The 27519-nt window shown below is 37.4% G+C and overlaps 2 protein-coding genes across 2 annotated transcripts; both read right to left on the bottom strand.

The window, feature by feature from the left end:
* Positions 1-204: 204 nt before the first annotated feature.
* Positions 205-6997, bottom strand: LOC117295984 (CDP-diacylglycerol--inositol 3-phosphatidyltransferase 1-like). Its single transcript, XM_033778813.1, has 7 exons — positions 6880-6997; positions 5999-6094; positions 4985-5040; positions 3956-4012; positions 2893-3013; positions 2370-2536; positions 205-1423 (listed from the first exon to the last, which is right to left on the bottom strand). Exons 1-7 carry the CDS (start codon positions 6929-6931, stop codon positions 1307-1309), a joined length of 666 nt encoding a protein of 221 aa, XP_033634704.1. The 5' UTR covers positions 6932-6997; the 3' UTR covers positions 205-1306.
* Positions 6998-8390: 1393 nt separating this feature from the next.
* Positions 8391-26764, bottom strand: LOC117296086 (protein phosphatase 1 regulatory subunit 12A-like). Its single transcript, XM_033778959.1, has 8 exons — positions 26584-26764; positions 15436-15588; positions 14567-14808; positions 12237-14141; positions 11429-11661; positions 10823-10960; positions 10179-10308; positions 8391-9663 (listed from the first exon to the last, which is right to left on the bottom strand). The coding sequence occupies exons 1-8, from the start codon at positions 26649-26651 to the stop codon at positions 9491-9493; spliced, it is 3042 nt and encodes a 1013-aa protein (XP_033634850.1). The 5' UTR covers positions 26652-26764; the 3' UTR covers positions 8391-9490.
* Between the last annotated feature and the right edge of the window lie 755 nt (positions 26765-27519).

Below are 27519 nucleotides of genomic sequence, written 5' to 3'. Positions count from 1 at the left end.
TATTACTCAAAATAATTGTTAACGAGCAATGAAGCTGTTGATAGTATAAAACATTGTGAGAAACGGTTCCTTTTGAAGTAACATAGTTTTTGAGAAAGAGAAAATTTTTCATTCAAATATTTAAAGATTTTATTCCTGAACCTTTTTTTTCAGTGAACTTTTTGCTCCTTCAAAAACCAGCTAGGCCTACTTCAGGGCCCATTGAGCTGCTTAAGCACAACAAGTAGCTGAGCACAGACAAATGTTGGTAAGCAGAAATAGATTACTTGACAAAATAACACTTCACATTTAAAAAATGTTTTCTGCTTTTAAGCAGCTCTACGAAATTGGGCCCAGATCATAACACCATCGGTCATCGTCTAATGAGTTGGACTACACCATAACATCCATTCTCACCCAACCCATAAAACCATCATCCCAAAATAAAGAATACTGCCTCTTCAAAAGATCTCATTCGAAATCAAGATCCTAGTGCAGTGTGTAACACTCTTTTGTACAGTCTATAAATAATTGCACAGAGTGAGTGCATAATCTGTTTTCGGTCTCTACATCCATTGGTATCATTAGGAGTTGCTCTTGCCATGACTATACTTATCCTCTTCAACAAAATAATGCATCTGAAGGCCAACTCAGCAACCAGGAGTCATAACAATGCAGTTTTATGTCTGCACTAAATAATTCAGTCGGTTTGCGGCAAAACAAATAGCAAGGCTTAACTCCTATCATCCATTATTCAAGATGCTGTGTGCCTACTGTATACACATGAGTGCTAGAGGGCGCCCTACGTCTTCTTCTATACCAAGTGGTGTCATCGGTCATTGATGTGACCATAGAAAAAATAAGAGAAGTATCCCCAGATCTAGCCTGCATATCTGACGTCACACTTTAAGGCTCGTGAATTAGGCCAGAGATCTGCGGTTGAGCCCACGTGACCTCGCATCATTTCACATGGGTCATCTTGGTTCTGGAGATTCTCAGTTAAATTTGGCATACATGTCCACTATACATAAACTAAAACCAGTCCTTATCCTTGCAGATAAGGACTGGGGACCAGTCTACCCCCAGATCTTCCTGTCCCTCACATGCATGTGGTGAAATACATTTACTACAGCAAAAGAGTCCAGCATTCTCCTGAAGATGATCAGACCATACTGATCAAAACAATTTGAGTTGTTAACTACAGGTCCTTTATTCAGAACAACACTATTCAAAAGAGATTTTCACATGATGTTACCGCAAACCTCTCTAGTCTTTCATGCAAAGTTTCAAATCCTTCCATCATGCAAAGTTTCATATCCTACATTTACTACTTGCCAAGATTCTTCAGCAGCTCTGGGTGCTGGTCTTTTTCTCCTTTGGGAACATTTTTCCCGCCCATGTCAGTGTTGATTAGTTGCTGGATGTGTGCCCAGATGCAATACACCTGTGAAATATTAAAGGTTTCTGTTGTTAAGTCATTCCATGGTCATGTGGCCAAGTTAAAAAAAGAAAAGAAAAATAGGACTTTGTTTAATTTACTTTGGAACAGTAAAGTTAAAGGCACTGGACACTATACGTAATTACTCCAAATAATTGTTAGCATAAAAAACTGACTTGGTAAAGAGAAATGGAGAGCTGTTAATAGTATAAAACATTGTGAGAAACAGAACCCTCTGAAGTTACACATTTTTTTAAGAAAAGGTTAATTTCTTAATCAAATATTGAATCTTAAAAGACTTCAGGCCTGAAGCCCTTTTTAGGTTTCTGAAAGCACACAAATTTGTGCAACAATGGTGTTTTTTCTTTCATTATTCTCTTGCAACTTCGATGACCAATTGAGTCAAAATTTTCACAGATTTGTTATTTTATGCATTGGCTGGTGACCGACTCAATTTGATTTTAGCAGCTTTTCGTGCAACAGTTTTATGACATTGGCCCATCTTCATGAAATAATAACCAGAACATTTCATGCTCTCAGATTGGTTTTATGTTCATCCCTTTCTCTAAACCCATTTTTTGAGCACTAACCAAAGGTATACCCTCCCTCTAAAGAGAGTGGACACTATTGGTAATTAATCATAATTATTATTAGCATAAAACCTTACTTAGTAACGAGTAATGGGGAGAGGTTGATGGTATAAAATATTGATTTCGAGACCTCAGATTTAGAATTTGAGGTCTTGAAACCAAGCATCTGACAACTTCGTGTGACAAGGTGTTTTATTCTTTAATTATTATCTTGCAACTTGGATGACCAATTGAGCTCAAATTTTCACAGGTTTGTTATTTTATGCATATGTTGAGATACACCAAGTGAGAAGCCTGGTCTTTGACAATTACCAATAGTGGCCAGTGTCTTTAATTTAGCTTAAGTGAGTAAGTAATGGTACCTCTACTGTAGCACAAACAGCTCTTCCAAAAACGAGGATGCCTATCACAAAATACACAACACTTCTTGGAATGTGTGCAGTCAGGACACCAGTCTTGTGTGCGTATAACCAAAGTGGTAATAGATGAAGGCACCATACTGTGTACAGCCCGATTGGGGTTCGAAAACCTACAAAGAATGTTAAAGGGAAATTAGTTAATATTTCTAAAAATGATTCACAAGTAAAGTTCTACACCTTTATGAATTCATCCATGAAATTGAGTAAATTTCATAGAAAAAACATTAAAACACTCTTTAAATCCTATTAATAATGAAACAACCGCTTTATCTTTCTTGAACGCAAAATTAAAAATAATTTATAAAATTATGACAATTATGATCAAAGGTTATCAGTCCAAGTCTTAAGAGAGTAGGCCTATTTCCCCTCAAAGATCCTAGACTGTACTTTGTACTAAAATAACAGTTAAGTCAGGCACATTTATTAGATGGGGTGCATTTTTAGCTGCAACATTTTACAAACTCACCATTTGCCATAACTTTTCTAACAAGCCATGGTACTTCACTGTAACTTGACTTCCACTGTGCTCCCGCAGTATGTGTACAAACTAGAACACACCACTCCAATGCCGAAACAAAACACCCCCACTAAAACAAACAAATAATGATAAATGAGTCCATTCTTCGACTGAGTTTACCATGTCATACAGGGATACCTTTCAGTAAAGAATTCTGATACTCCAATGCTAAGGCACTGGAAACTATTGGTAACTACTCAAAATAATGTTTAGCATCAAAACTTACTTTGTAACGAGCAATGGAGAGCTGTTGATGGTATAAAACATTGTGAGAAACAGCTCCCTCTGAAGTAATGTAGTTTTTGGGAAAGAAGTAATTTTCTTCGAGACCTCAGAATTAGATTTTGAGGTCCCCAAATCAAGCATCTAAAAGCACACAACTTCGTGTGACAAGGGTGTTTTTTCATCCATTATTATCTCACAACTTCGGCGAACCAATTGAGTTCAAATTTCCACAGGTTTGTTATTTTATGCATATGTTGAGATACACCAAGTGAGAAGACTGGTCTTTGACAATTACCAATAGTGTCCAGTGTCTTTAAGGCAACATTTAGTATTGGAACCATTTGATTATTTTTATCGTACATAAATGTTGATGTGTACAATAATATTCAATTTAAAAGGTCCTCGCATACCACAGATAGCGCCAAAAATCTGGAGTAAAAATCCATCCAGGAAGAATAATCCCGAACTCAGATTCAAAACTTGGTGCATAAAAAAAGGTTTTAAAACCACATTCCTTCGAAGTGAAATGTTTCTCAAGAAAATGCTATAAGCCTACAGTATCGAAAGCTGCTGTTACCTTCTAACCAAAAGTTTCTGTTGCCATTAATTTTAGGAGTGATAACCAAGTGTATACCTTCCCTTTAAGTTTGATATTTCCGTCTCATTACTCATTATAATTCCAGCCTTCACCATCGAACAAATGTAACATTAGTGAAACCATTTTTATAGGCCTAAAGAATATTATGGTCAAATTGTATGATTTCCAAAAATTGAAAACAAGGTTTACCTGAAAAACTTGACTCCAAATCATCCCTCGTCCAATATTATCAATGACAACATCGAGCTACAAAAATAGAACCAAAAATACATTTTTATCTGTCTACCATTTTTAAAACATATTTTTTAAATAAAGAAAATAAGTTGTAGGCCTATGTTTACATCATCCAAGTTTTGGGGTTTTAAAGCCAAAAGGGCAAATTCCGCATAATTTTGAAAATTTTACTTCGTTTGCCATGCCATTATTACAAAGGGTACAAGTAGGGAACATTTACTTTCCGGGAACCATGTTTTAACAATTGACTGCAAACTTTGACATCATATTTCCATCATGATTACATATCAATTTTAAAACCTGATCAAAGTGATTTCAATCCCAACCATCATGCTTCATTGATATTTCCAGTCCATAGGTCAAACCACCAATAGCAAAGCATAAAAGATGATTAAATATTATCATTGACTGATTGGGGCCAAGATTAACAACATAGACCAACAGTGGTCAAGTGGTTAGACTGCAGGACTTGCAATCACAAGGTTGTAGGTTCGAACCCCCCCCCCCCCCCCCCCCCCCCCCCCCCGATAACCGCTGATTTCACATGGACTTGAATAAATGTTGACGTCTAGTTACTGAATCACAATTTCTTGATTTGTGCAATTCATAATCATAGACGTTAAACCAATGTTTGTATGAAAGAGATTGGCTGTTGCCAGCTTGGTGTTTATATCCCCTTGTGGGAGTTTGCCGAGTTCCCTTGATGGGAAGATCATCTAAACAAACAAACAAACAAACAAACTTTGGGTGGCAACTAGACTTCACTAGACCAACTAGACTAACCAGAAACCATAGAACACAGGGAGATTGACTATATCGAACCATGGGGGTACCTCCATATATCGAACCGTGCACTGGAGCATGGTTGACTTTTGTCAATTCGAGAGCTCATAATACTTTCTGGTCAAGTCACTCACTCGAACTTGTTCATTGGTGTAGCATGGCCATTTGTCGTAATGTCATCAACAATTATTTATTTCTCACCCAAGCTCCAAATGTTGATGTCTGGTGCAATCTTCTTGCAACAGCTCCATCCAAATCTACATAAAAACAAAACCACTTGATCAGAATTGATAGGGAAGTCTCATATCAACACCCAATACAGGTATATATACAAAATCATCAAAGGCCATAAAGAATACCTAAAGTGTCATACATAAACGCCCTTATTTTATGTCTTTTTGCTCTTATCCAAATAATTTCTCTCTTACTCTACTTTACTTGTCTAAGAGATGAATACTGTTTGAAACAAAAAGTTGGACCACATCGGCTCTTTTAACAGATACTCCTTAAAAAGATTTTCCACATGGTTGTGCCGGCAAGTTTACTAGGCTACTTCTTTAAAGGGAAGGTACACGTTTGGTATTTATTCAAAACAAATATTAACTAAAAGAATGACTTGGTAACGAGCATTGGGGGGCTGTTGATAGTATAAAACATTGTAAGAAACGGCTCCCTATGAAGTAGCATAGATTTTGAGAAAGAGATAATTTTCTCACTAAATACAAGATTTCTACCTAGCCAGAAGTCTTTTATTCCTATCTGAAAGCACACAAATTCGTCCCACAAGGGTGTTTTTTCTCTCATCATTTTCTCGCAACTTCGATGACCAATTTAGCTCAAACTTTCATAGCCATGTTATTTTATGATTATGTTGAGATACAATAATGGAGAAGACAGGTCTTTGACAATTACCAAACAATGTACCTTCCCTTTAAAAGTCGCAAAAATTAATGCTCAACTTTGAAATCAAAAAGTAAGTCTGGTGAAACACTCAGAAAATTGTGGAGACGATTGCAGAATGAACCTCATAGTTCTAGTAGGAGTAGAATTTGTATCCAGCCCAAGTGCCTTCAGTACCTTGTTGGTAGATATGTGCGCTATAAATAAGACTTCAATATTATTATTATTGTTATTGGCACGAACTCCGTTCATTGTCAGTAGTGTACAAACGAAAGGAGTCCGTGATTGGGGCTAGCATTTGAACAACTTCTTTACCATCTAGAATGACTGATGTCAAGTAGAAGCCGATAAACCGGAGTGGATAGCTCAGATAAAACCAGGCCAGGACTATCAGGAGTAGCCTCACATAGCCTGCAGAGACAAAAACAACAAAATTATTTCCAACTCTCTAAAAATGGAGGTCCGAGCATGTCTACGTAACTATATGACGTAGATCCACTTCTTACTAGAACTCGAGGTTTGTTCTGCTATTGTCTCTCCGCTATCGTTCGTGGAGACAATAGCGGAACGAACCAAGGAGTTTTCTTTTTCTTCTTCTTCCTTGAAAAGTGCAGCCTTCAAATGATTGAAGATGTACGCACTGCGTGTGAGCACATGGGTTGACTTAGGCAACAGGAATTTGTGTCAGGTACAGATGAAATTATGTGCAGTTGCAAGTAAAAAGCTGGAGATGTGGTAGACCCAGTAACTGGGGCGCTGTACTTCTTTTTTGAAAGTACATGTGTATTGACATTATCGGTCCTACGACCGAGAATGTCAAAATTCCTTAAAATCCCTTAACATCAGTTCGAAGGCGTCAAGGGACGGGAAAGCTGCAGGATTAACTGGAAGGTTGTTCCAGTTCTATTCTAGTTCTGAGAGTAATAATACTATAATATGTACATCTAGATCTTGATGGAATGAAACTCCCTAACCTGACCCTTTCCCATTCTATTTCTACTAACAACACTCAAGAGAGTCCCGACGACGCCACGTGCTTGACATATCGGGTGATAATGTGTTTATTTCATAATTGCAATGTAAAAAGTGCAATGTAATTGTAATGATTAAATGAAACTGACATTTTATGACAAGTGAGAGACTGTGCTAAATTATTGGTAAAATACACAAACGTGTTAAGATAAAATGCTTCTTACCAATAACATTTGGAACGTACAAATAGATGTTATCAGCCATTTCACGGCTCATCAAAATCCATGCACAAAACTGGCACAAAAACAGCCTCCCCTACACATTAAATTTTAACGAGCACGTTTTTAGAGTCAGCTGTGGTTGTTTACTTCGAACAGCGCCCTCAAGTGGTCGAAAAGTTAAGGTGATTTTCAGGTTCCCGATTTGTTGTCTGAAACTTTTTTCTCACTCACTTTTCTTCCTAAAATTTATCCCCAATTGTAACATGCATGGTCCCATTGCTTGCATGCTTTGCGACCTGGCCACACACACCCCAAAAAGCCGGTTGGCTGCATTTGGTGATACATTTTATGTTTGTTGTGTTGTTAAAAGTTTGATAGAACCCTAGTAGTATCAGAGGGGAAATAACCACTCCCCCCCCCCACCACTTTTGACTTGAATTTACTTGATATTGGTCCTTTCAATTCCCTTTGGATGTGAACTTTAACATTGAAATTACCCTCCCTACCAAAATCTTTCCCCATAAGAATTATTATAAAAAATGTATTTTATTTAAGTGGCACAAAAGCAATTAATTTAACAAACAGATATGAAACAACTTCATTATCTTATTAAAGATGCTTGATTTTATTAGCAGCAAACAATTAGCAAAATAAAGTACTTAAAAAGTACATAAAAATTATCGAGAACAATTTGTTAAAAAGCATGTGATGGATGATTTTTTTTTGTACAAAATAAAGATCCATTAATTTGGCAATTGAATAACACAATTCCTACACAAAGTTAACTATCGAATTCCACCCCCAGAACTGCATAATCTCAGCATGGTAGATGTGAAGGTTTCAATGAAAAACGTCCTAATTTTTGAAAGAATTTCTTGTTTCACAGGTGAGTTGTTAAATAAAAAATCACCATAAACAGCAGAAAGTGAAAATCAAAAATATTTTAATATGTTTGATTCTTAATTGTCAAAAAGCTGTAGAATGTTTATTGCAACTTTACGGTATTAAAGACATTAATTGTGGAAGGAAAACAAAGGAATATTAACAAAATATTAGTTTATGCAATGGTACATTTTGCAAGTTTGGCTTGTTAAAAAACAAAGAGTTATAAAAAATAAAATATTTGACACCTCCCACCCTAAAATGTTCTTTATTGAAGAGCACAGACATCTTTTAATTTGTACAAAAGTTATGTTAATAGAATTTAAATGAAATATTATACACGTTCAGAATGCACAAGTCTAGTTAAAGGCATCGACACCTTTGGTAATGTTGTGAAAGACCAGTATTGTCACTTGGTGTATCTCAACATATGCACAAAGTAACAAATCTGTGAACATTTTTGTAGCTGCAAAAGAATAATGAAAGAAAGAAAGAACACCCTTGTTGCACAACTTTTTAGTGCTTTCAGATGCACAATAAAAGGCTTCAGGCCTGAAGTCTTTTTTATTAATTTAGTGAGAAATTACCTCTTTCTCAAAAACTATGTTACTTCAGAGGGAGACGTTTCTCACAATGTCTTATACTATTAACAACTGTTTTATGCTAACAGTTTTTTATAGTAATTACCGATAGTGACCAGTACCTTTAAACGCAAAGAAAGATGGTAAGTACAATGGCAATAGTTGAACACCCAGCAGGGTGGATATGTGCGCATTACAAGTCTTATTATTATTATTATTATTATTATAATAGTTTACTGTATTTACAATGAAATGATACATTGAATGGTTGAAAGAGGGGTTTGCTATTACAATATTACATTTCAAGATCTATCAAAAAGTAATAACAATAACTTAAAACAAACAACAATGGTAGTGCGCTAGCAAAGTTTGCTCTAAGCTTTGTTTTTTTTTCGTTTAGAAAGCACATGATTGGCCAATTGTATGCACAGAACCATCATTTGCTAGTTCAGGCCTGTATGCTTCGTTTTTGAAAGTGTAGAGGAACACAGTGACCGTGTGTTTGTAGGTGAACATCCGGAAAAACGATTGTAGAAGTCCAAACCATGGGATGTCCTCGGTTTACACATTTACAAACATTTTTCTGTGTGTGCGCATAAACTTGGAAATGGCGATGGAATTTGTGGGTAAATGCTCCTCTACCTCACCTCAGTGATTGACAGTATGAACTCAAACAACAAACTTTCAACTGATTAAATTTCCTAAAGAATACAAGTATAAATCAGAAAACTTCTTTCATAAAAGGTTTTACACTGGTAAGTAATCTTCCAGGCACCTTCTTTTTCTTTCTTTTTTTACTTTGGCACATTGAATAATTTTTCTCAGATTTGATCATTGCAAATTCAGAGAGACTTGTTGGACCTGGTCAAAGAAATACTTTTGAGTTTTTTACATGGACGGCAAACGAATAGGGGACGAAATTGCAAACAAAATGTGTGTTTTAATTCCTGGAGACGTTGAAGATCAAAAATGTCTTACACCGGCATGATCGGGGTGCTGCAAAAGGACACCAGTTTAGAATCAATAGAACAACTGGCCACCCTTATGCAAGACTGAATCACTTGGAAAAGCCATACTCGAGCCCGCCTGTAGCCGTCCGAGTGAGTGTGTTTGTTTCCTGCAATTGTCACAATATTAACTACAGATGACGTTTATTGACCAACAGCGATGTCTACCGGTCGAATTTGTCGTTCTCCTTCGATCAGGAAGATCTGGCAGGCTTTCTTCAGAAGGAACACGCCCATCTGTCTTCTCTGTCTCACAGGCCATGTTGAAGATGGACCATAGAAATCACCCTTCTTGATATTTGTTAATCGACTCAGACCTATTATGAAGGAACAGAAGAAACTCATACTCAGAGCGGGTCAAAGTTATTCAAGCAAGTTGAACTATGTGTAGTGCTGTTGTAAACATGTAGTAAACATGGATGTTATTTAAAAGCATTGATGGACACAAAAAAAAGTCACCCCACCGTGCCGGTGGCTGGTCTGTGCGAGCGTGCCAACCACGAGACAGTCTTGAGTCTGCTGCTAAACCTGTAAGACGTTTGCTCTCTACACCTTTATTCAGCCAGGACCCGTACTCACCGTTTAGCCAGCGCTTTACAACATATATGCTTAGCTTTTGTAATTTTTTTTATCAAACTTTGCAGTAAAAATGTTCTCAAAAGTTTGTATACTATCGACAGCTGTTGTAGCCTTCTTACCAAAAGTTTTACTGCCATTAATTCTAAAAGTCATTCCCAAACACATACCTTCCTTTTAAAGCTCCGTATACAAAATTTCCAAACAACTTCTTTGTGAAAAACTAACAAGATGAAAAGGAAAAGATGATACTGACCTACAGCTTCCACCATGCATGCTTCTCTTGCGTATGCCTCTACTGGTATGACACTCTGGAAGCAGTGTAGTGACACTACTCCTAGACCAGCTGACCATATGTCTAAGATGTGATTTACTTTGGCACCAGGCTGTCAAAAACACAAACACAGATTTAGAACATTTAATAATAACAACACCTTTAAAAACAAGGCAAGTAATTATCAAGATATGGGACTTGGCTATCAGAGAAGATCAGAAGTTCTCTTGTTTTTGTGTGTGTAAATTTTGACTGCTTTATACGTATGTGTAGATCACCGACCATGGACTCAAACAGCAAAAGTATAGATTGAGGGAATAAAAGAGTGGTATCGAGGTCTTTTATAAGCTGGCTATAACCAGTGTTTGTTTGAGAGAGATTGGCTGTTGCCAGCTTGCCGTTTATATCCCCTAGTGGGAGTTTGCGGGAAGATCATCTAAACCAAATAAACAAACATCTGCACAAGTTACAAAATACCCATTATAGGTTACCTCATTTCTAAAGACATGCATAAAAGGCATCCCTTCTTTCACAAAGACAAGCCCAAAAGACTAATTAAAAAAACAACCCAAATATAATTCAATAACATTATTGTGTTTAAAGATGTTAGATATTTGAATGCTTACTTGCTTCTTTGCAGCTTTCGCTGATTTGTCAGCGTCTTTATCTTTCGGTGGTTTCATTGAAGAAAGAGCTTCATAGAAGTGTGCATAGGGTCGCCCACGCTTCCCTTTCCCTATGTAAAACGTTGCAGCAACAAATACCTACAGAATGCAATGTTGATATGAAGAATGGTTGAATATCATCAATGAGAAAGTTGAATAGGGATCATTTTCCATTCAGTTATCAAATTATCACTTTTTGGGTCAAATTAGTCAAATTGATTCTCTCCCATTATGTGGCATAACTCTAGTTTATAGTCAGTACAGCTGCTATGTCATCAGCCATTTGCTTTAGCCCAGCTAGGTTACACACATTTCTCTCATAGCAACCTAAGTGTGTTTTTTGTTATGTTTTCTTCCTCATGCTCTCTTTATATTTGTTTTCAATACCATGTTCTTGTACCTCTTTTCACACAGCAATTATACCCCATGCTAAAAAAAAAACACATTTAGCAGAACTTGGACAATTTCATAATTGATACAGGCCTGTAAGCTTTGTTTTTGACAGGGCAAGGGCACCAAGGCATTTCACATTGGTAAAGGGCACTCTATGAAGAAATGATTCCATACCCGGAATGTTTCTAGCTCAGTGAGTTGTGTGTAGCGCCCAGGTAGGTCCATGGTAACTCTTGGATCTAACAACAGGTAGTTAAAGGAAGACTTGAGGGTTCCTTCGCGCCATTTGCGAGACTGGTCGGGTATCTGGAATGGTGCGACCATTAACTGCTCCTCTGCTACCATCGTGTGGTGCGATTCTTTCAGGTGACCTGTGTTTAGATACTCCGCTAGTTCCCATCGGAAACCTGGGATAAAAAAAGAACAAAAACTCTTCGTGGAATTGATTTCGTGATCAGGCTGTACATTGTATCCATTTAGGTCTAAGTGCATGTTAGTGGTATTAAATAGCTTTCTAAAGATTTTGTGCAAAAGACATTACATGCAATGCAGGTGAAAAAAAGGCAAAACTAATTGTTCTTATTGACTTCTTTTCGACTTCTTTTCATTAATAAAAGTGAAACAAATTAAAGGAACTAAAAGCTTAAAAGCAACTGAAAAGAAGACTGAAAATGTTTTAACCAACACAGACTATGATTAAATATTTAAACAAGGAAACAAATTGAGACAGATAGAAGTTTGCATCGGGGATAACAAATGTTAATTTTGGTTTTACCTATATACACCAATGTGTGTTAGCACTGTAAACTTTGTGTATGCCAGGAAAAATACGTCTGTGATTTTTTTCAAAGAGATCAGTAAAAATTTATAAAGACAAAATTGTTTAATAAATGGTTCAGAACAACCCCAACTCTAGAGATTATCATTACATGGTGTTACGACAAACCTTTCTATATAATAAACAGTTGTTTGGTTTTCTTACCCTCTGTATTATGTCTGCTTGCAGCTCGCTTAGCAAAGCTTGGATCCTCTTGCATTTTAGCTAAATGCCTTAAGTAAACCAGACGAGTGGTCGACGTAATAGGACCAGCCTCTTCCCCATACTTCCTCATCATTTCTCTTATTCCGTTATCTGTCAACTCTAGAAGTTCCTGAGACAGCGAAGGAGCCTCAAGCTGCTCGTCATCCTCCTCCATCTGGAAGTCTCTCCAGTCATACAGCATTGTGTCATCGCTTGAGATGATACTGTACTCTAAGACGGACATGTCTTGATGGGTGGACATGGCTGAGGGACACTGGCGCTCAATTAAAGTAGTTCCAGTTTGAGGATCATGATATAAGGTCTCAATGTCTTCTTGTTCGGACACGTTGCCTGGTCTTAGAAGGTTTAATGACTGAGGGTCTTCTGAGGTCTCGCACCTTTGAAAGGCAACTCTTCCGATTGTTGTGGCACAACCATAGTCGTCACTAACCTGGCTCCCTTGCCTACATGAGCTCTCGTACTGCTCTCTACTAGGCAAAAGGGAATCCTCATCAGATGTAATCAAACTGTCTTCTAATGAACTGCTGGCTTCCTCAACGAATTGTCTTTGATCTTGCTGTGAAGTTTGCTGCGACAGATTCTTACCCTGCATTTTATCCTGATCACTGCGTCTTACATCCATATCCCTGGCTTCATTACAATGAGTTGTTTTGGGTACTTTCATGAAAGATTCAGAGTCATCACTGAAAGTGACTCTCCTTGAATTCCTCTTCGACTTATCCGGGATCTGCTTCTTGCTATTGCAAGAAAACATGTCATCACTCTGGCAAGTAACATACGCAGAGCTTTCATCACTTGTGTTAGAGACTCTACTCTCAAGCGACACTTCAGTCGATTGTTCTTCGAGAAGACTTTTGTTGATCAAAGCAGTTGATCTTCTTGATGGTATATATATAACAGTCTTGTCCAAGGGTGGGGTTTCACCGCTTTGGGAGCTGCAGATTTTTGTAAAGACGGTGGGATGGTCTGGGGAGGTTAGATCCAGGCCATGGCAGCTCTCACTCAGGGCTTCTTCAAGTTCCTTAGATGACAGAGTTCGATCACAAGAAGACAGCTCAGATTCATCAGTCGTGTCATCTTCATCTTGTAACACGGACACTGGAGAGTTACCACTACCTTTAAATATTTCCAAACATCTTTCACTTTCCTTAAAAACCGGTGTTGATTCTGAAAAAATTCTTCTAGACGGTACTTTCCTTCCACCAACAGTCAGATTTGATCTGATGCCTTTTTCCCTCTGTGTTGTCTCCAATATTTCTGAACGACACTCACTTTGTCCAACCAAGACTTGTTTCGGTTCTGAAAGCGTCCGTCTGTCTGTTCTTGGTTTTGTCTTTTCGCCAACTTCGAAACTTGCTTTGTTGTTTGTGCTCTTGGAATGCTCTCTCAGTTTAGTGTCCATCTTTTCGGAATCTTTATCATGGCTCAGTGGTTTGAAATCAGGGATTGAACTAGTCCCTGAAGACTTGTTTCTAGTTCCTGTGACGCCAAAACTGGTTCTGAAATTCTCATTCCGAAAGTACTCTCTCCTTGCTGTTTTGAGTTTAGGATGACAAAAATCACCCTCACTGGGCTCAAAATAGTTATCAGCCTCTGCCCCAATGCTCGGAACTAAATCTGGAAAGAAAGATCTTGACAGGTACTTTTTGTCTTGTTCAGTGTGAGCTGCAGAGTAGGAAGAACATGAGATACAAGATTCTTGGAGGTAGTCTGAGAGGCCAGTGGAATCAAGTGACTGATGTGTAGAATCTTGGAGGCAGTCGAGTGATGAGTTGCTGAATTGCCAATTGTGGTCAGGGTGAGGTTCACGGAAACTCTGACGACTTGCTCCGCTCGTTTGATGTTCTGTCCAAAATTCAATGATAATTGTAATTATAGTGATATTCGAGGTGAAGTATGAAATGGTTAAAAGACACAATCAATGCACTTTTCTTTTTTGCAACCAATTTTACCCTTGGAAGCATTGGTTGAACTTTAAGGAAGTCTTTGAAAATGGCAGTTCAGTTCAGTGCACAACAAAAAGTATGAAAGTATGATACATACATGGAAAAATAAAACAGGAGGTTTTTGAAGATGCTCAATTAAACTGTTTTTCACTTAAGGAAAGGTGTGATTTTTTCATAATTGTTGTTTTACATGATTGGATCATCACATTCACAAAAGCAGCTTTTATATTTCCCTGTCCCCCGATCCCATTTATTCTTATTTTTTGTGTGGGATAAAGTAGGGAGCTTCTATTGCACTCCAACAATGAAGAAGAAAAAACCTACCTGTGAAAACATTGTCGTCTTCTAGACTCTGCTCATTTGGTTCCTCCTGTTCCTCGTCAGGTTTGTAAGTCCTCATGACATTGTAGCACTCAGTATTCCCTTGTTCATTTGCCAAATCAATAGCAGTAGCACCCTCCTCGTCACATAGGTCAGGATTTCCACCGTTCCGTAGAAGCAGGCTAAGAGCTTGATAGCGCCCCCATGTGGCAGCTACATGAACAGGTGTCAGGCCGTCTTCAGATCTTATTGGAAGGTTGGAAAGGAATTTGTTTAAAAAAAAGGAATCTCGGGGGGTCTGTCCACCTCAATTTTGGACCCCAATTAGCCTCACTTAAAGGTAGATTGGTTTAAGTTTCATTTTAGTTGTTAAATGGTGAGTGTTCTATACATTGGTATGTTATGCCGTCCTGTCAGGAAAATTCTGTTTACAAATTGATGAGAAAAACACCCTTTTCACAATTTTTTTTTTTTTTTTTTTTTTTCACATAACAAGGATAGGATGTGAAACTGCCATCAGTTATAAATAGTAGGCCCTAAGTTCAGTTGTCTAGATAATAACATTTTTCAATGTGATATTTACCTGGATGACGGAGAATATTCATAAATGTATAACAAGCCTTCATGTACAAAACAATGTGCTGCCAGTGACCAAGCAATGGCGGCGCAGCAATGGGAGCTTGTAGCGCTTGCACGTCTGGATCTTTATCATGGTGTGGTCATCTTTATTTTACTTCATTCCAACTCATTGTAACCAAACTGAGGCTGGATGAAATAATAGTCTGGTGCCATGCGTAATGAATGTAAGCATTCATAACTGCTATTGGAAACAGGGTCTATTGACATTCCTGATACCACAGTGTAGCACCCACCTTATATTTGGGTTGCCATCGTGCTCCAGAAGTAGTTTAACAAAGTCTAGAGTATTGCTTGTGTCAGCTCCGATGGCCAGATGAAAAGGACTGATGCCAGATGATAGAATCAGGTTAGGACTGGCTCCTTTCTTCAACAAGGACTCCGCTAACCTATGTGTAAAAATAAGAATATTGATAATATTAATCAACAGTAAATTATACTACAAATTGTTATCAAAGTGCTGTGTACTTATTAGGACCAGAGATGCCAACATTTGCATCTTGCAATCAGAGAGAGTACATTCAACATAATATGAAAAGTAGGATTTGAAACTTTGCATGGTGGGAATACTATAAGTTACGATAAGATATGAAAAGTTTGTGGTAAAAAGTCGATCAGAGCATATGCCTACTGATCAAAACATTGAGTTGAAACTAACGTTTCTTTTTGAAACCACCCAACTCATTTGAAGATTATCATTACGCAAACTTTTATTTATGTATCATAGGAAAATATTTCCATAATCAGGGAGATAGGCCCTATATATTTGTTTATCAGTAGATGGAAAGTTTGGTCTATTTTCAGGGAACATTCTGTAGAATCAGGAAGATTTGGCAGCCCTGTAACTACCCTTGTTCATTTGGGTTTTTAAAGGGTCTATGTAACTTTTGTAAGACAAAAAACAATTTCCACAGATTTACACTAAACTTACACAGTTTGAAGATAATGATAGTAGAAAGCTTCCCTGAAAATACTACGTGCTGAGGTGCTGTAGTTTTTGGGAAATGAGTAAAACAATGTCATGAAAATAATTTTCGTCTCATGAGACGAAATTTTTTTTAATAATTTACAAACGTATTTTCATGACATTGTTTTACTCATTTCTCAAAAACTACAGCACCTCAGTTAGTAATATTTGAAGGGAAACTTTCCACTATCATTATCTTCAAACCCTGTAAGTTTAATGTAAATCTATGGACATTTTGAAAAAGTACCCAAATCCTTTAATAGCAATCCATGAACAATCTAAATTTGTAAAGGAGTGTGATGCACAAGCAGCCGACACTCGATAGGATTTGAACTGCCTCTAAATACCAGGCAGTCGCGGTGGTCTACAAATTGTAGATGGTAAAGACATCTACTCTAGAATGGCAAAAGCCATTAGTTTCAATCCCAACTGAGTTATTATGCCTGTGAATTTGGTTCACAGGATTCGAGTATACATTGCTTAAACGCATCTACAGGCCTGGAATTTCATGGAGTCCATGGACTCCATTGCCTCTGGTCTTGGTCTTGGTGGTGCCCGTTCCAAAGTTCCCATAGACTTTAAAAAAAATTCCAATGGAAGTGCCCTTTGCAAAATGAAAATGGCCTTGCCCTTTTAAAGATGAATTACTGGTCTGCATCTGTGTAAGGGTAACACCAATTAATACACTAGACCTTTGGTTAGAGGAGATTTAAATATTTTGATCATTTTTTATATTTCAACAGAGGAATAACGAATGTTGCACGAACCAAAAACTTGATCTACAAAAGGTATTAAAACCCTTTAATAAAAATGAGGTAATTCTATTAAAAATTGACTCTCTGTTCCGCCTTAAAATACTACTCTGGATGATCCCTGTGTTTGCACCAGGTTCAACAGAAAACTCCAACAGAGGTGAAAGGTAGGGCATCCTGACAAGTGTTCATTGGACCAGGGTCAGTAAGTTCCAACTAGCGCTATCTTTCAGACTTCCTAATAGTAATAATTTATCATACCATTATTAGACCTCCTATTAGGAATAGTACATCAAACACTGTTTGTGTTTGCTAGTGTGTAACCTAGTTAAAGTCACAAGACACGTTTGGTAATAATTGTCAAAGACCTTGATTCTCACTTGGTATCCATAGAGAAAGGACATTGTATACCATCATGCATAAAATAACAAACATGTACATTTGGGCTCAATTGGTCAACGGAGTTGCAAGAAAATATTGAAAGAAAAATCACTCTTGTTTCACAAGTTTATGTGCTTTCACTTTCAGATGCCTAATATAATATTTGAGTGAGAAATAACCTCTTTCTCAAAATCTAAGTAACTTCAGATGGAGCCGTTTCTCACAATGTTTTATACTATCAACAGCTTTCCATTGCTCGTTACCAAGTAAGTTTTTATGCTACATAATTATTTGGGCATTAACTAATAGTGTCCGGTGCCTTTAAACATCAAGGGGCCTCAATTGTTTGCACAATCCTCCTGTTAGTACAAAACTTGGTGGTCTCAGGTATTTATAAAATTTACTTATCATCGCTTTAAAGATAATGACCGATATTAAGGGTCCCAGGTCCGGCCACAAACTGACGCGCTGACCATAAATGTCCCCCCAAAAAACTAATCACTGTTTGTCTCAAAAACTCTTCCAAAAACATCTACACAAGTAACTGTTTTCTTATATTTTGTTCTGAAATTTTACAGAGCAGGAGAGTAATGACTCTATCATGTCTCTTGTATAATCGGGTGAAATAGTATCAGTTTTTATTTGCTTTTTTTCTGGTCAAGGGAACACAACTGTTAAAAGCCAACAGCAATGATAACTTTCATGAAAAACATATTTCATTGGAAAAACTTATGCTGGTGTCCAAGATAACCACAACTTTTTTTGTATGTTTAAAAATACTTTGTGTGTTAGGCAGTTAAAGTTTTATGGTTATAAAAACAATCTGATTTTTTTTTCTAGCTAAGTATACTTGAGTAAACATACTGAGTTGTAAAATAGAATTGGTATCAAATCAAACTTGCCACAACAAATTTTTCTGGCAGACTCATCTTACCCATCACTTTATGAGAACGACACTTTATTAGAATTATGCAAAGACTTTTCTTTCTGTTATGTGCTCTTCTTGGGTACTTGGTACTTGTAGGTAAGTTTATTCAACAGTGTTATTTGATTGTAAGGTGTGCACATGTTTTATGGGAGTAACTGTATTGTTACGCGTAAATTACCGCAAGGCACTGTTCATGAGCGTGCGTTTACAACTCCAGTTGTCTTTATCAGCTTTTTAAAATGGGTCTGAAGCCGTGTTCCAAACAGACTTTTTCTTCCGCTGCAATGCAGAAAGTTACCGTGTCTGAATTTGGTGTCATTCTGTCATGTGTTACCACCTAGACTTACACATGTACTGTGTGACATTTGCATAGCATGATTTTACAGGGTAGTCGCGGTATGTTTACAGTGTGCAGCTATTCCCAGCAGCTTGGTAAAGTTAACCTAATTTTAAAAAAGTCGCGGAGACTACCTTTCCACCAATAGGACTGCCTAAAACTACATATAACTGTATTTATAACACGCTTTTTCCAAAGGATAAGCACCAAGTATTTACTGCAAGGTGAGTGAGTGGGATGAAGTTTGAAATATGAAACCTACATGTAGTCTTTAGCACCGTGTAATGGTTTACAAGGTGCGTGCTGTTTACAAGGTGCTGTTTACAAGGTGCTGTTTACAAGGTGCTGTTTACAAGGTGCTGTTTACAAGGTGCTGTTTACAAGGTGCTGTTTACAAGGTGCTGTTTACAAGGTGCTGTGGCGCAATGCAATAGTTAAGTGTCTTACGTAAGGACACAAGTGTCACGACTGGGGCTCGAACCCACACTCTGCCCGATCTAAAACACCAGAGTTTGAATTCGGTGCTCTAAACCGCTCGGCCCCGACATTTCCACTCTATGAGTATTTTTTATGTTTTATAGATGCAGCAGACAAACCATGCATGAAAAAGGAATTCTCAGCGGGGGATTCTTTTGTATGCGAGTGTTCTGCTGATTACTGTGATACAGTAGAGAGACATGGCAGCTTTAATTCACATCAGATTCTAGAGTACACCTCAAGTCAGAATGACTCTCGTTTCTTGAAGACGGTGCTAGACATGGCTGAAAAACCAATGGGTAAGAAGCCTAATTTTTATGATTTATCTTTTATAACATCTTTGACCCCTCACTCTCGGAAATGTACAATGTTTATCAAGAATGTGCTTGAATTTAATGGATTTGATGTTACAACTCAACCCAGAAACCAAACATGTACAACAAATATATTACGATATATTACGACTAAAGCAAGTTGAAAAGAAAATGTCCCCTCGATCCACTAAAGCTAAGTAAAAAGTCCTGGTCGATGTTTTACCTTCCTAACTTAGGAGTACTCTTAGGACTTAGGATGAGTTAAGTTCTGTATCCATACATGTAGAAGTTAGGACATTGAACCCGTCCTAAGTTACTCATCCTAACTCAAGATAGGATTAATCCTAGTGTTTCGTGAAATCATCTGCAGACAAACTTGTGTAAGGGTGATGACAAAAGTTGTGTTAAGCCCTTTGACACCTTTAGAGGTTTAAAAAAAGTTAAATTTTGGATTTTGTTGGCCAAATTGATAAAAATTACCATAATTTCAGACCAAGTTGAAACCCTTTCAGTTCTGCACTTTTAACCACAAACAAATCTGTGGTTGATTTTAGAGGACAGGGTGCTGTTGATAGTAGATTCTTCCAAGGAATACCAGAGCATCTTGGGATTTGGAGGAGCGTTCACAGACTCCGCAACCATGAACATCTTAAACATATCGAATGAAGCTCAGGAGAACCTGCTCAAGTCTTACTTCTCGACAGATGGTAAAATGTAGCCCCGTCCTCCCTCCCAAGGCGGGTCAAAGTATCTACTCAAAAATAAGAATCTAAAGTCAATTTACCCCAACATAGAAAGCTAAAAGTTTAAAACTTCTTCTCTCTATTGGGTTATTGGCTAGTATGATGGTTAAGTTTGCTTTCCTGAGATTACTTGGCTTCACCTACAAGTAAGTAACTGAGCATACAAATTCAAAACATCTGGGCCCAATTTCATAGAGCTGCTTAAGCACGCAAATTTGCTTCGCATGAAATTTCTTCCCTGATAAAAACAGGATTACCAACCAAATTTCCATTTGTTGCATATTGCTATTTACTGGTACTCAGCTGTTGTTTGCTTTTCCTGAAAATCATGTGGACAATTTGGTTGGTAATCCTCTTTTTATCAAGACAAAAATTACATGCTAAGCAAATTGTTGTGCTTAGCAGCTCTATGAAATTGGGGCCTGGTAGTTCTATTTGCCAGGTAAAGAACATGCTGTTACCGCAAACCAATATGAAATGAAATGATTAGCCTCAGATTTCTTCTACCACCAGAGGAAGGAATGCTCATTGCAGTTCAACTGTTGAGCTGTTGTTAACAACCTATTTATATCTCTATCGGGGAACGTTTGTTTACCTGTTTGTGTTCCTACAGGTATTGAATACAATATGGGACGTGTGCCAATCCACAGCTGTGACTTCTCGTTATCGGAATACAGTTATGATGAATACGATGGAGATTTTGATCTCGTCAACTTTACCCTAGTATCTGAAGATCTAGATTTAAAGGTACAATTTAATAACATTGGTATGGCAGATATACAAGTTTGTACCGAGCACATTATTTGTCAATGTAGACACCCAAGGCTCACAAAAGAGAAAATGAATTGAAAAATTGAGACTGATTTAGAAAGAACATTTGAAGGAGGTGCACATGTGTGCAAAGATATTCAATGTAAGCTAAAATTTCAAATAATATGTACATCGTAATAATATTTGAAATAAGTATTAAAGTTGGAGCAAACTTGATTACTCTAAGGTATTAAAGTATCAGATAAATGTAAACTGATTTGTTGAAATCCTGATGAAGAATTTACTTAAAGTTATTTTTCTCTCTCCTCATACTGTTGGTTTTCTAAAGATCCCAATAATTCAGCGAGCTAAGGCAATGAGTGATCAAGAGATCAAGCTCTTTGCCAGTCCCTGGTCTGCCCCAGCATGGATGAAGACTAACAAGATGATGCATAATGGTTTAAATCAAGGAAGACTCATTGGACAACCTGGGGAGAAGTACTATAAGACATGGGCGGACTACTTCATCAGGTAAGCATTAAAGGCACTGGACACCTTTGGTAATTGTCAGAGACCAGTCTTCTCACAATGGTGTGTCTCAACATAAATGCATAAAATAACGAACCTGTGGAACATTTGAACTCAATTGGTCGTCAACTTGCGAGATGATAATGAAAGAAAAAATACCCTTATTGCACAAATTTGTGTGCTTTCAGATACCTCATAAAAGGCTTCAGGCCTAAAGTCTTTCAATACTTGTTGTAAGGCAAGTTGAAAACTAGCACCAACATGTACAACTATAACATCTGTAAGTGAAGTTTGTTAAATTGTATCTCATAAATTCTAGCCTGATAATTCACCGAGGCTTTGAAGGTAATTGCCCCCTGACCATCAAATCTAAAAGTTCCTCATATTCTACGGTGCCCTTTCAAGGAGAAAATCCCTTGGTGCCCTTGTCCTTTAAAAAATGAAGCATACTGGCCTGAAATTGTTTATCTTTCTCAGGTTTTTGAAAGAGTATGACGCCCTGGATGTTCCAATGTGGGGTTTGACAGTCCAGAATGAACCTACAGCTGGTCTGATTCCTTTCTACCCATGGCAATGTATGGCAATGGAACCTCATACTACGAGAGACTTTGTCAAGATGGATCTAGGTCCTGCTCTAAGAGATAACGGCTATGGACATCTTAAACTCATGACACATGATGATAATCTACCTGCGATATTGGAGGACACTGAAACGGTAAGATATCAAACAGACCTCTTGATTTTAAATCCTATCTATTTTCATTTAGATGTGGTGACTTTCTTAATCAGGTTACTACCAATGAAAGTGGGTTCTAAATCCATGTATTCACAAATCTCTGATGCCATTTGGTGCAAACTATTTTCTGCTTGATATTCAGATTTTTAACAGAAGCCTGTTTCTCTGGTTCTTTCTTGTTAATTGTTATTTATCAAGTCATTTTTGCAGGCCCCTTTTGCGCATACAGTTTTAAGTTTCAAAGTGTTTGTTTTTCTTCAGCATAACTTAAAGGCCTAATTCTGCAATTTTAAATTTCTTTTTACTGTTATGAGCATGTTTCAACAAAGCAAATTTCCATTTTTATGGACAATAATTAAGCATTGCCTATAATTCTCCCATTCTTTACACATTATAAACCAATGAATGTAGATCTCTGAATACAAACCACAAGTTGATTAAGTATGCAGATGACACTGCACTGGTCTGCCATTTATTTGCAAAAGGGGATAGCTTAGCATCGTTAAGTTTGAATATTGACAGGTTATGGATGATACAGAGGCAAGAAACTACACATCAGGAATAGCACTTCATTGGTACCAATCAGACATTCCCTCAGCCAACTACAGCGAATTAGACCAGATCATCCACCATTATCCAGAAAAGTTTATCCTAGCCACAGAGGCTTGCGATGGATACCAGACACTTGCAGTGCCAGTTATTCTAGGCAGTTGGGCTAGAGGAGAAGCCTATAGCTTGGATATAATCAAGGTAATGTGAAGATTAAAAAAATTGACATCTTTGCCATTTCCTAACCTGTTAAATACACCATACACTATTGGTAACTGTCAAAGACAAGTCTTCTCACTTGGTGTATCTCAACATATGCATAAACCAACAAACTGTTAGCCCAATTGGTCGTCGAAGTTGCGAGATAATAATGAAAGATCACACAAAGTTGTGTGCTTTCAGATGCTTGATTTCAGTGCTTTATACACATCATACTATTGTATGTGTAAAATTCTAAATTATATTCTTAAAAATCCCTGATGCAAAATTAGTATTTTTTTTTTTACTTGAGATGCTTTTTCAAAGAAGATTTCTGAACCATTTGCTCACAGATTTCATTTTTATATTATTTATCCTGTTTCCAGGACTTGAATCATTTTGTTGGTGGTTGGGTGGATTGGAACCTGGCCCTGAACATGCAAGGAGGGCCTAACTGGGCTAAGAACGAGGTTGACAGCCCCATTATAGTCGATGCTGAGAATGACGTTTTCTACAACCAACCAATGTTTTATCACATGGGCCACTTTAGGTAATTTGAATGATCTACATAGTAGGTGTTAGATAGAGGGTTGTCTTGATAGATGTTTAAGAACAAAAAACATGTTACTGTTTGAACACCCTGCTTACAATGGCAGTTTCTCTATTCGTTCAATATCCTTGAAAATTGCCTTGCCCTAATGCCCTTCTCAAAGATTAATTCCAGCCCTGAACTTCTGTTATCTCACCTACAGTGTACACACTTTTCTATTTTAATGGCAGTTTAGAGTTGTAATATTCTCAAGCGGTCCACAACATTTTCTCTGTATGTTGTCCTGAAACACTAACAGCCTCCAGAAGACGGTCAGAGCACACTGACTGAAACGTCAAGCAGTACAAACCAACTCTACTCAGAGCCACCACTACTCACAAATAAGATTTGTACAAGGTGTCAACGCAATCTTACTTAAGTTCACTAGAACAGTCTTGATCTCTTTTGTTTGTTTCTACAGTAAATTCATCCCAGCGGGTTCAGTACGTGTTGATCTTGGATCATCCTCCAGCACTAGTCTGGACATGACTGCATTCAAGCACCCTGATGGTACAATAGCGACCGTTATACTCAACAGGTTGGTCATGTGTGCATAGTAAATCTCACTTAGTTAGACCTAACAAAGTGTTGGTTCTTGTGATTGATTTAGCTCATTAGCACATGTTGCACGGGCTGTACTCCCAAAGGAGCTGAGATGGTTTGACTGGCCTGATACTCCATGTAGTGACCATGGAAATGATGTTGGAAGTGCTTTGAATGCCCTGCGGTGTGAAAAGCACTACTGTAGGGGCTATATAAAAAACAATTATTATTATTATTATTATTATTATTATTATTATTATTATTATTATTATTATTATTATTATTATTATTATTATTATTATTCCATAGGGGTGACTCTGAAGTTCCCTTCAGCATGCATGACATCACTAAGACTGGTTACATCAATGCCATAGCTCCACCACGCTCCATTAAGACATACCTCTGGAAATTTGAGGATATCGTTACAACGTCTTCTCCAGACACGTTTACAACTGAACACCAGGGAAATGATGGCCCTGGGATGAGAATGAGTTTCTCTCTGGCACTAGGAATGGTTTTAGTTTGCAATCAGGTTGTGACCCTTTTCAGCGCTGCCATTTAGATAACTTTACAAACAAGTGGGCTCACATTGTACATCGTTCTTACATAATAAGCCAATTGAAACTCACCAGACAAATGTACAAAAATGTAGTATTTTAGGCCGTTTATCAACACGGAAGCACAAAATAATTATTCACTAGCTGGCCTTTTAATTAGGATGGATACTCAGCATTGTGTGATTGATGAAGAGCTATCATTTGCTGAGAGTCGCGTGTACGTTTCTGTTGTTTGTTATCAAAGATGGCGACCGATACAAGGATTTTTAGAGTTTTGCGTTATTATAGTTTTCATAAAAGTATGATTGTTTTAAAGCAACCCAGCAATGCATGCGCCACATTAATGTTTCATTTCGAGTTTAATATTGTAGTCAAAGCTTTTAAAATAGTTGATGGTTTAATTGGATTTTGTTTTTATTTTGTTTTACATATTTTACTGATAAATGAATGAATATTAGTTTTCTTTAAAATAGGACACAATAAAGGAAAAGTGATACTATTAATATAATAAAAACTTCATAAAGTTTGTCAATAAACTCTAGTTGCGATAACATAACCCTCCTCCCGACGGTCGCCAGGCTGGAGGGCTACGAGATTCTCTCGAGCGGCCAACGACAATCTGGTCCAACACGTATAATTTTGACAGCTAGTCACCAGATTGGGACCCCATTTATCACTTTCAAACATCATGACACAAATTCTTATACGTGTTGGACCAGATTGTCGTTTGCCGCTCGAGAAAATCTCGTAACCCTCCGGCCTGGCGGCAGTCAGGAGAGGAGAGTTACGTTTTCGCCCGGCAGCAATCAGGAGAGGAGAGTTACATTTTCGCAACTAAATAAACTCAAGAGTGTAATACTGTAATACAAAATACAAATCGTGTTTGTTTGTCTTACACGGAATTTGCTTGATATGGATATGTTCAATTTTAAATATAATGTGTAGGGCCTAGTATTTTCCTAGTGCCTTGGTATTCCTAGAACTATGGTTCGTTCCGCTATCGTCTCTCACACGTTGATGGAGACGATAGCGGAACAAATAGTTCTAGGAGGTGTCTTGGAATTGGAATTGGATGGAATGCACTGCATGCTGCTGGCCTGGATGATTGGTCTAGAGATTCAACGGAACAAATAAAGAAACTAAAATACAAGCTAGGCCTGCATTGACTGTTGCCCCCTGATCTTTACTCTTTAATCATGCTAATTTAATTAGCCCCACTTGTGTGGCCAAGGGAAGGAGGAAGGCTAGCTGAATAAAGGGATTTACAGCATGTTCAGCACAGCTAGCCTTTTTGGCCACACAAGTGTGTGGCGCTACTCTCTAAGTCTAATAAACAAACCAGTGTGTCATCATCAATCAAGCATGAATGTATTTTGACAGAAAGAGAAAACACTAAATTTTTCAAAATTGCCAAACACGTCTCGACTCAATAATAAAAATATTAATAATAATGTCTGCTGTTAACAGTTTGTTGACAGCACACTCATGTCTTTTATGTCATCGACTCGAGTCGAGTCACGAGTCGACGATTCGATTGATTTAAATGAATCTATTTAGGCACCTCCTTACTTGTCATCCTGCTAAATTATTGATGTAAAGTTTGTCCTTGTTTTTGTGTTTTTGTTTTGCTTATCTGTTTCATGTTCATCTCTTAATTATTGCTTAGTATTTTTTTAGTACGTACTGTATTGTTGTTTGTTTCCTTTTGTAAACTGATTGTTATGCTTTATTTATTGCTTTCGTTAGGGGTTCCATACTCGACAAGCTTTGCTTTTTATGGGCCCCCTCCAACTCCATCACCTTGTGCTCTGTATGTCTTTTTGCTTGTTTTCCGTAATTTATATTTTGCCTTTGCTTGTAAATGTAGTATTATAGTATTACTTCTCATGTATTATCATTATTCCATTTGCTTGTAAAACATAGTTCTTTATTCACTGCTTATTGTTTTGTTTAATTGTTTGGATTTGGAAATAAAGTGTATTCAATACAGTATTGAATTGAATTGAATTGAATTGATTGCGTTGATGAAACTTACCTGAACCTGTCTTGTTCAATGGCCTGAAACAAAGCATCAGTCAGTTCAAGCTCATCGGGATGTGCCATTTTTTCTTCAGTAGGTTGAAAATATCTACCATTGTTTACTTCTTTAGTTTAGTGGAATCTGGCAAAGTATGACTGAGCAGCAGAGCTCGGTGGTGTGTTATGTTTTGACTTGTCCGCCCGCCTCTCACGATTTAGTCTGCAATTTTATCTGTTCACAAGTCTTTTGGCATTTCTAATAGTAGACGTCTAGGATTCTGACTATAGTTCCTGATAAATTTGACCCAACAGAGGGCGCTATTTTTTTTTTTTTAGGGGGCGCCCTGGGGGTGCAACGTTCACAAGTTACATTATTGTTATTTCTGTTCTAAACCAACCTTTACTTTCGAATAATAACGTGTTTGGGTCATGCAATTAATATTTTGTGTAGTTAGAAGAGTGTGGTCAAAATAAAGACCAGTATTCCCACTTGGATTATCAAAACAATTTGGGATCAGTAAGAAAGAAAACCACAACATTGTTGCTTAGTTTTGTCATGGTTTTGTGTGCTTTCAGCAGATGGCCTTCTCAGACTCAAAATTTTGTTGAAAATTACCTCTTAGTCTAACACTACATTACTTCAAAGAGGTCATTTCTAACAATGTTTTAGTCACCAACTCTCCATAGCTCTCAAACAAGTAAGTTGTTTCTGGTCATTCATTTTTGGAGCAAAACATGTAAAATTAAACCCTTGCCCCCCCCCCCCCCCCCCCCCCCCCTAGCCTCAGGTTAGGCTATAAGACATTATGAAAGTATCGTCGTTAAAATAATGCGTTTATTGACACAATAACCCAGTTTCATTCTAGTGCAAGAATTTGGCCTTATCAATTTTTTATTAGTGATTTCCATCGTGTTATAATACTGCAATTCTGATTGATCAGTAATTATTATT

Source organism: Asterias rubens, chromosome 10 (genome assembly GCF_902459465.1).
Source record: "Asterias rubens chromosome 10, eAstRub1.3, whole genome shotgun sequence".
NCBI classification, from domain to species: Eukaryota; Metazoa; Echinodermata; class Asteroidea; order Forcipulatida; family Asteriidae; genus Asterias; species Asterias rubens.
This window is presented reverse-complemented; position numbering and strand designations above follow the sequence as displayed.

What these genes read in the sequence shown, in the direction of transcription:
- LOC117295984 (XM_033778813.1), bottom strand. Translation starts at nt 6,931, where the DNA reads ATGAGCCGTGAAATGGCTGATAACATCTATTTGTACGTTCCAAATGTT. An exon ending in TTTGGAGTCAAGTTTTTCAG is followed by an intron (nt 3,014 to 3,955) that starts GTAAACCTTGTT and finishes TGTTTGTTTTAG; the next exon opens with TGGGGGTGTTTTGTTTCGGC. An exon ending in TAGAAAAGTTATGGCAAATG is followed by an intron (nt 2,537 to 2,892) that starts GTGAGTTTGTAA and finishes CATTCTTTGTAG; the next exon opens with GTTTTCGAACCCCAATCGGG.
- LOC117296086 (XM_033778959.1), bottom strand. Translation starts at nt 26,651, where the DNA reads ATGGCACATCCCGATGAGCTTGAACTGACTGATGCTTTGTTTCAGGCC. An exon ending in GATGGCAACCCAAATATAAG is followed by an intron (nt 14,809 to 15,435) that starts GTGGGTGCTACA and finishes CCTTCCAATAAG; the next exon opens with ATCTGAAGACGGCCTGACAC. An exon ending in AGACGACAATGTTTTCACAG is followed by an intron (nt 14,142 to 14,566) that starts GTAGGTTTTTTC and finishes AATTTTGGACAG; the next exon opens with AACATCAAACGAGCGGAGCA.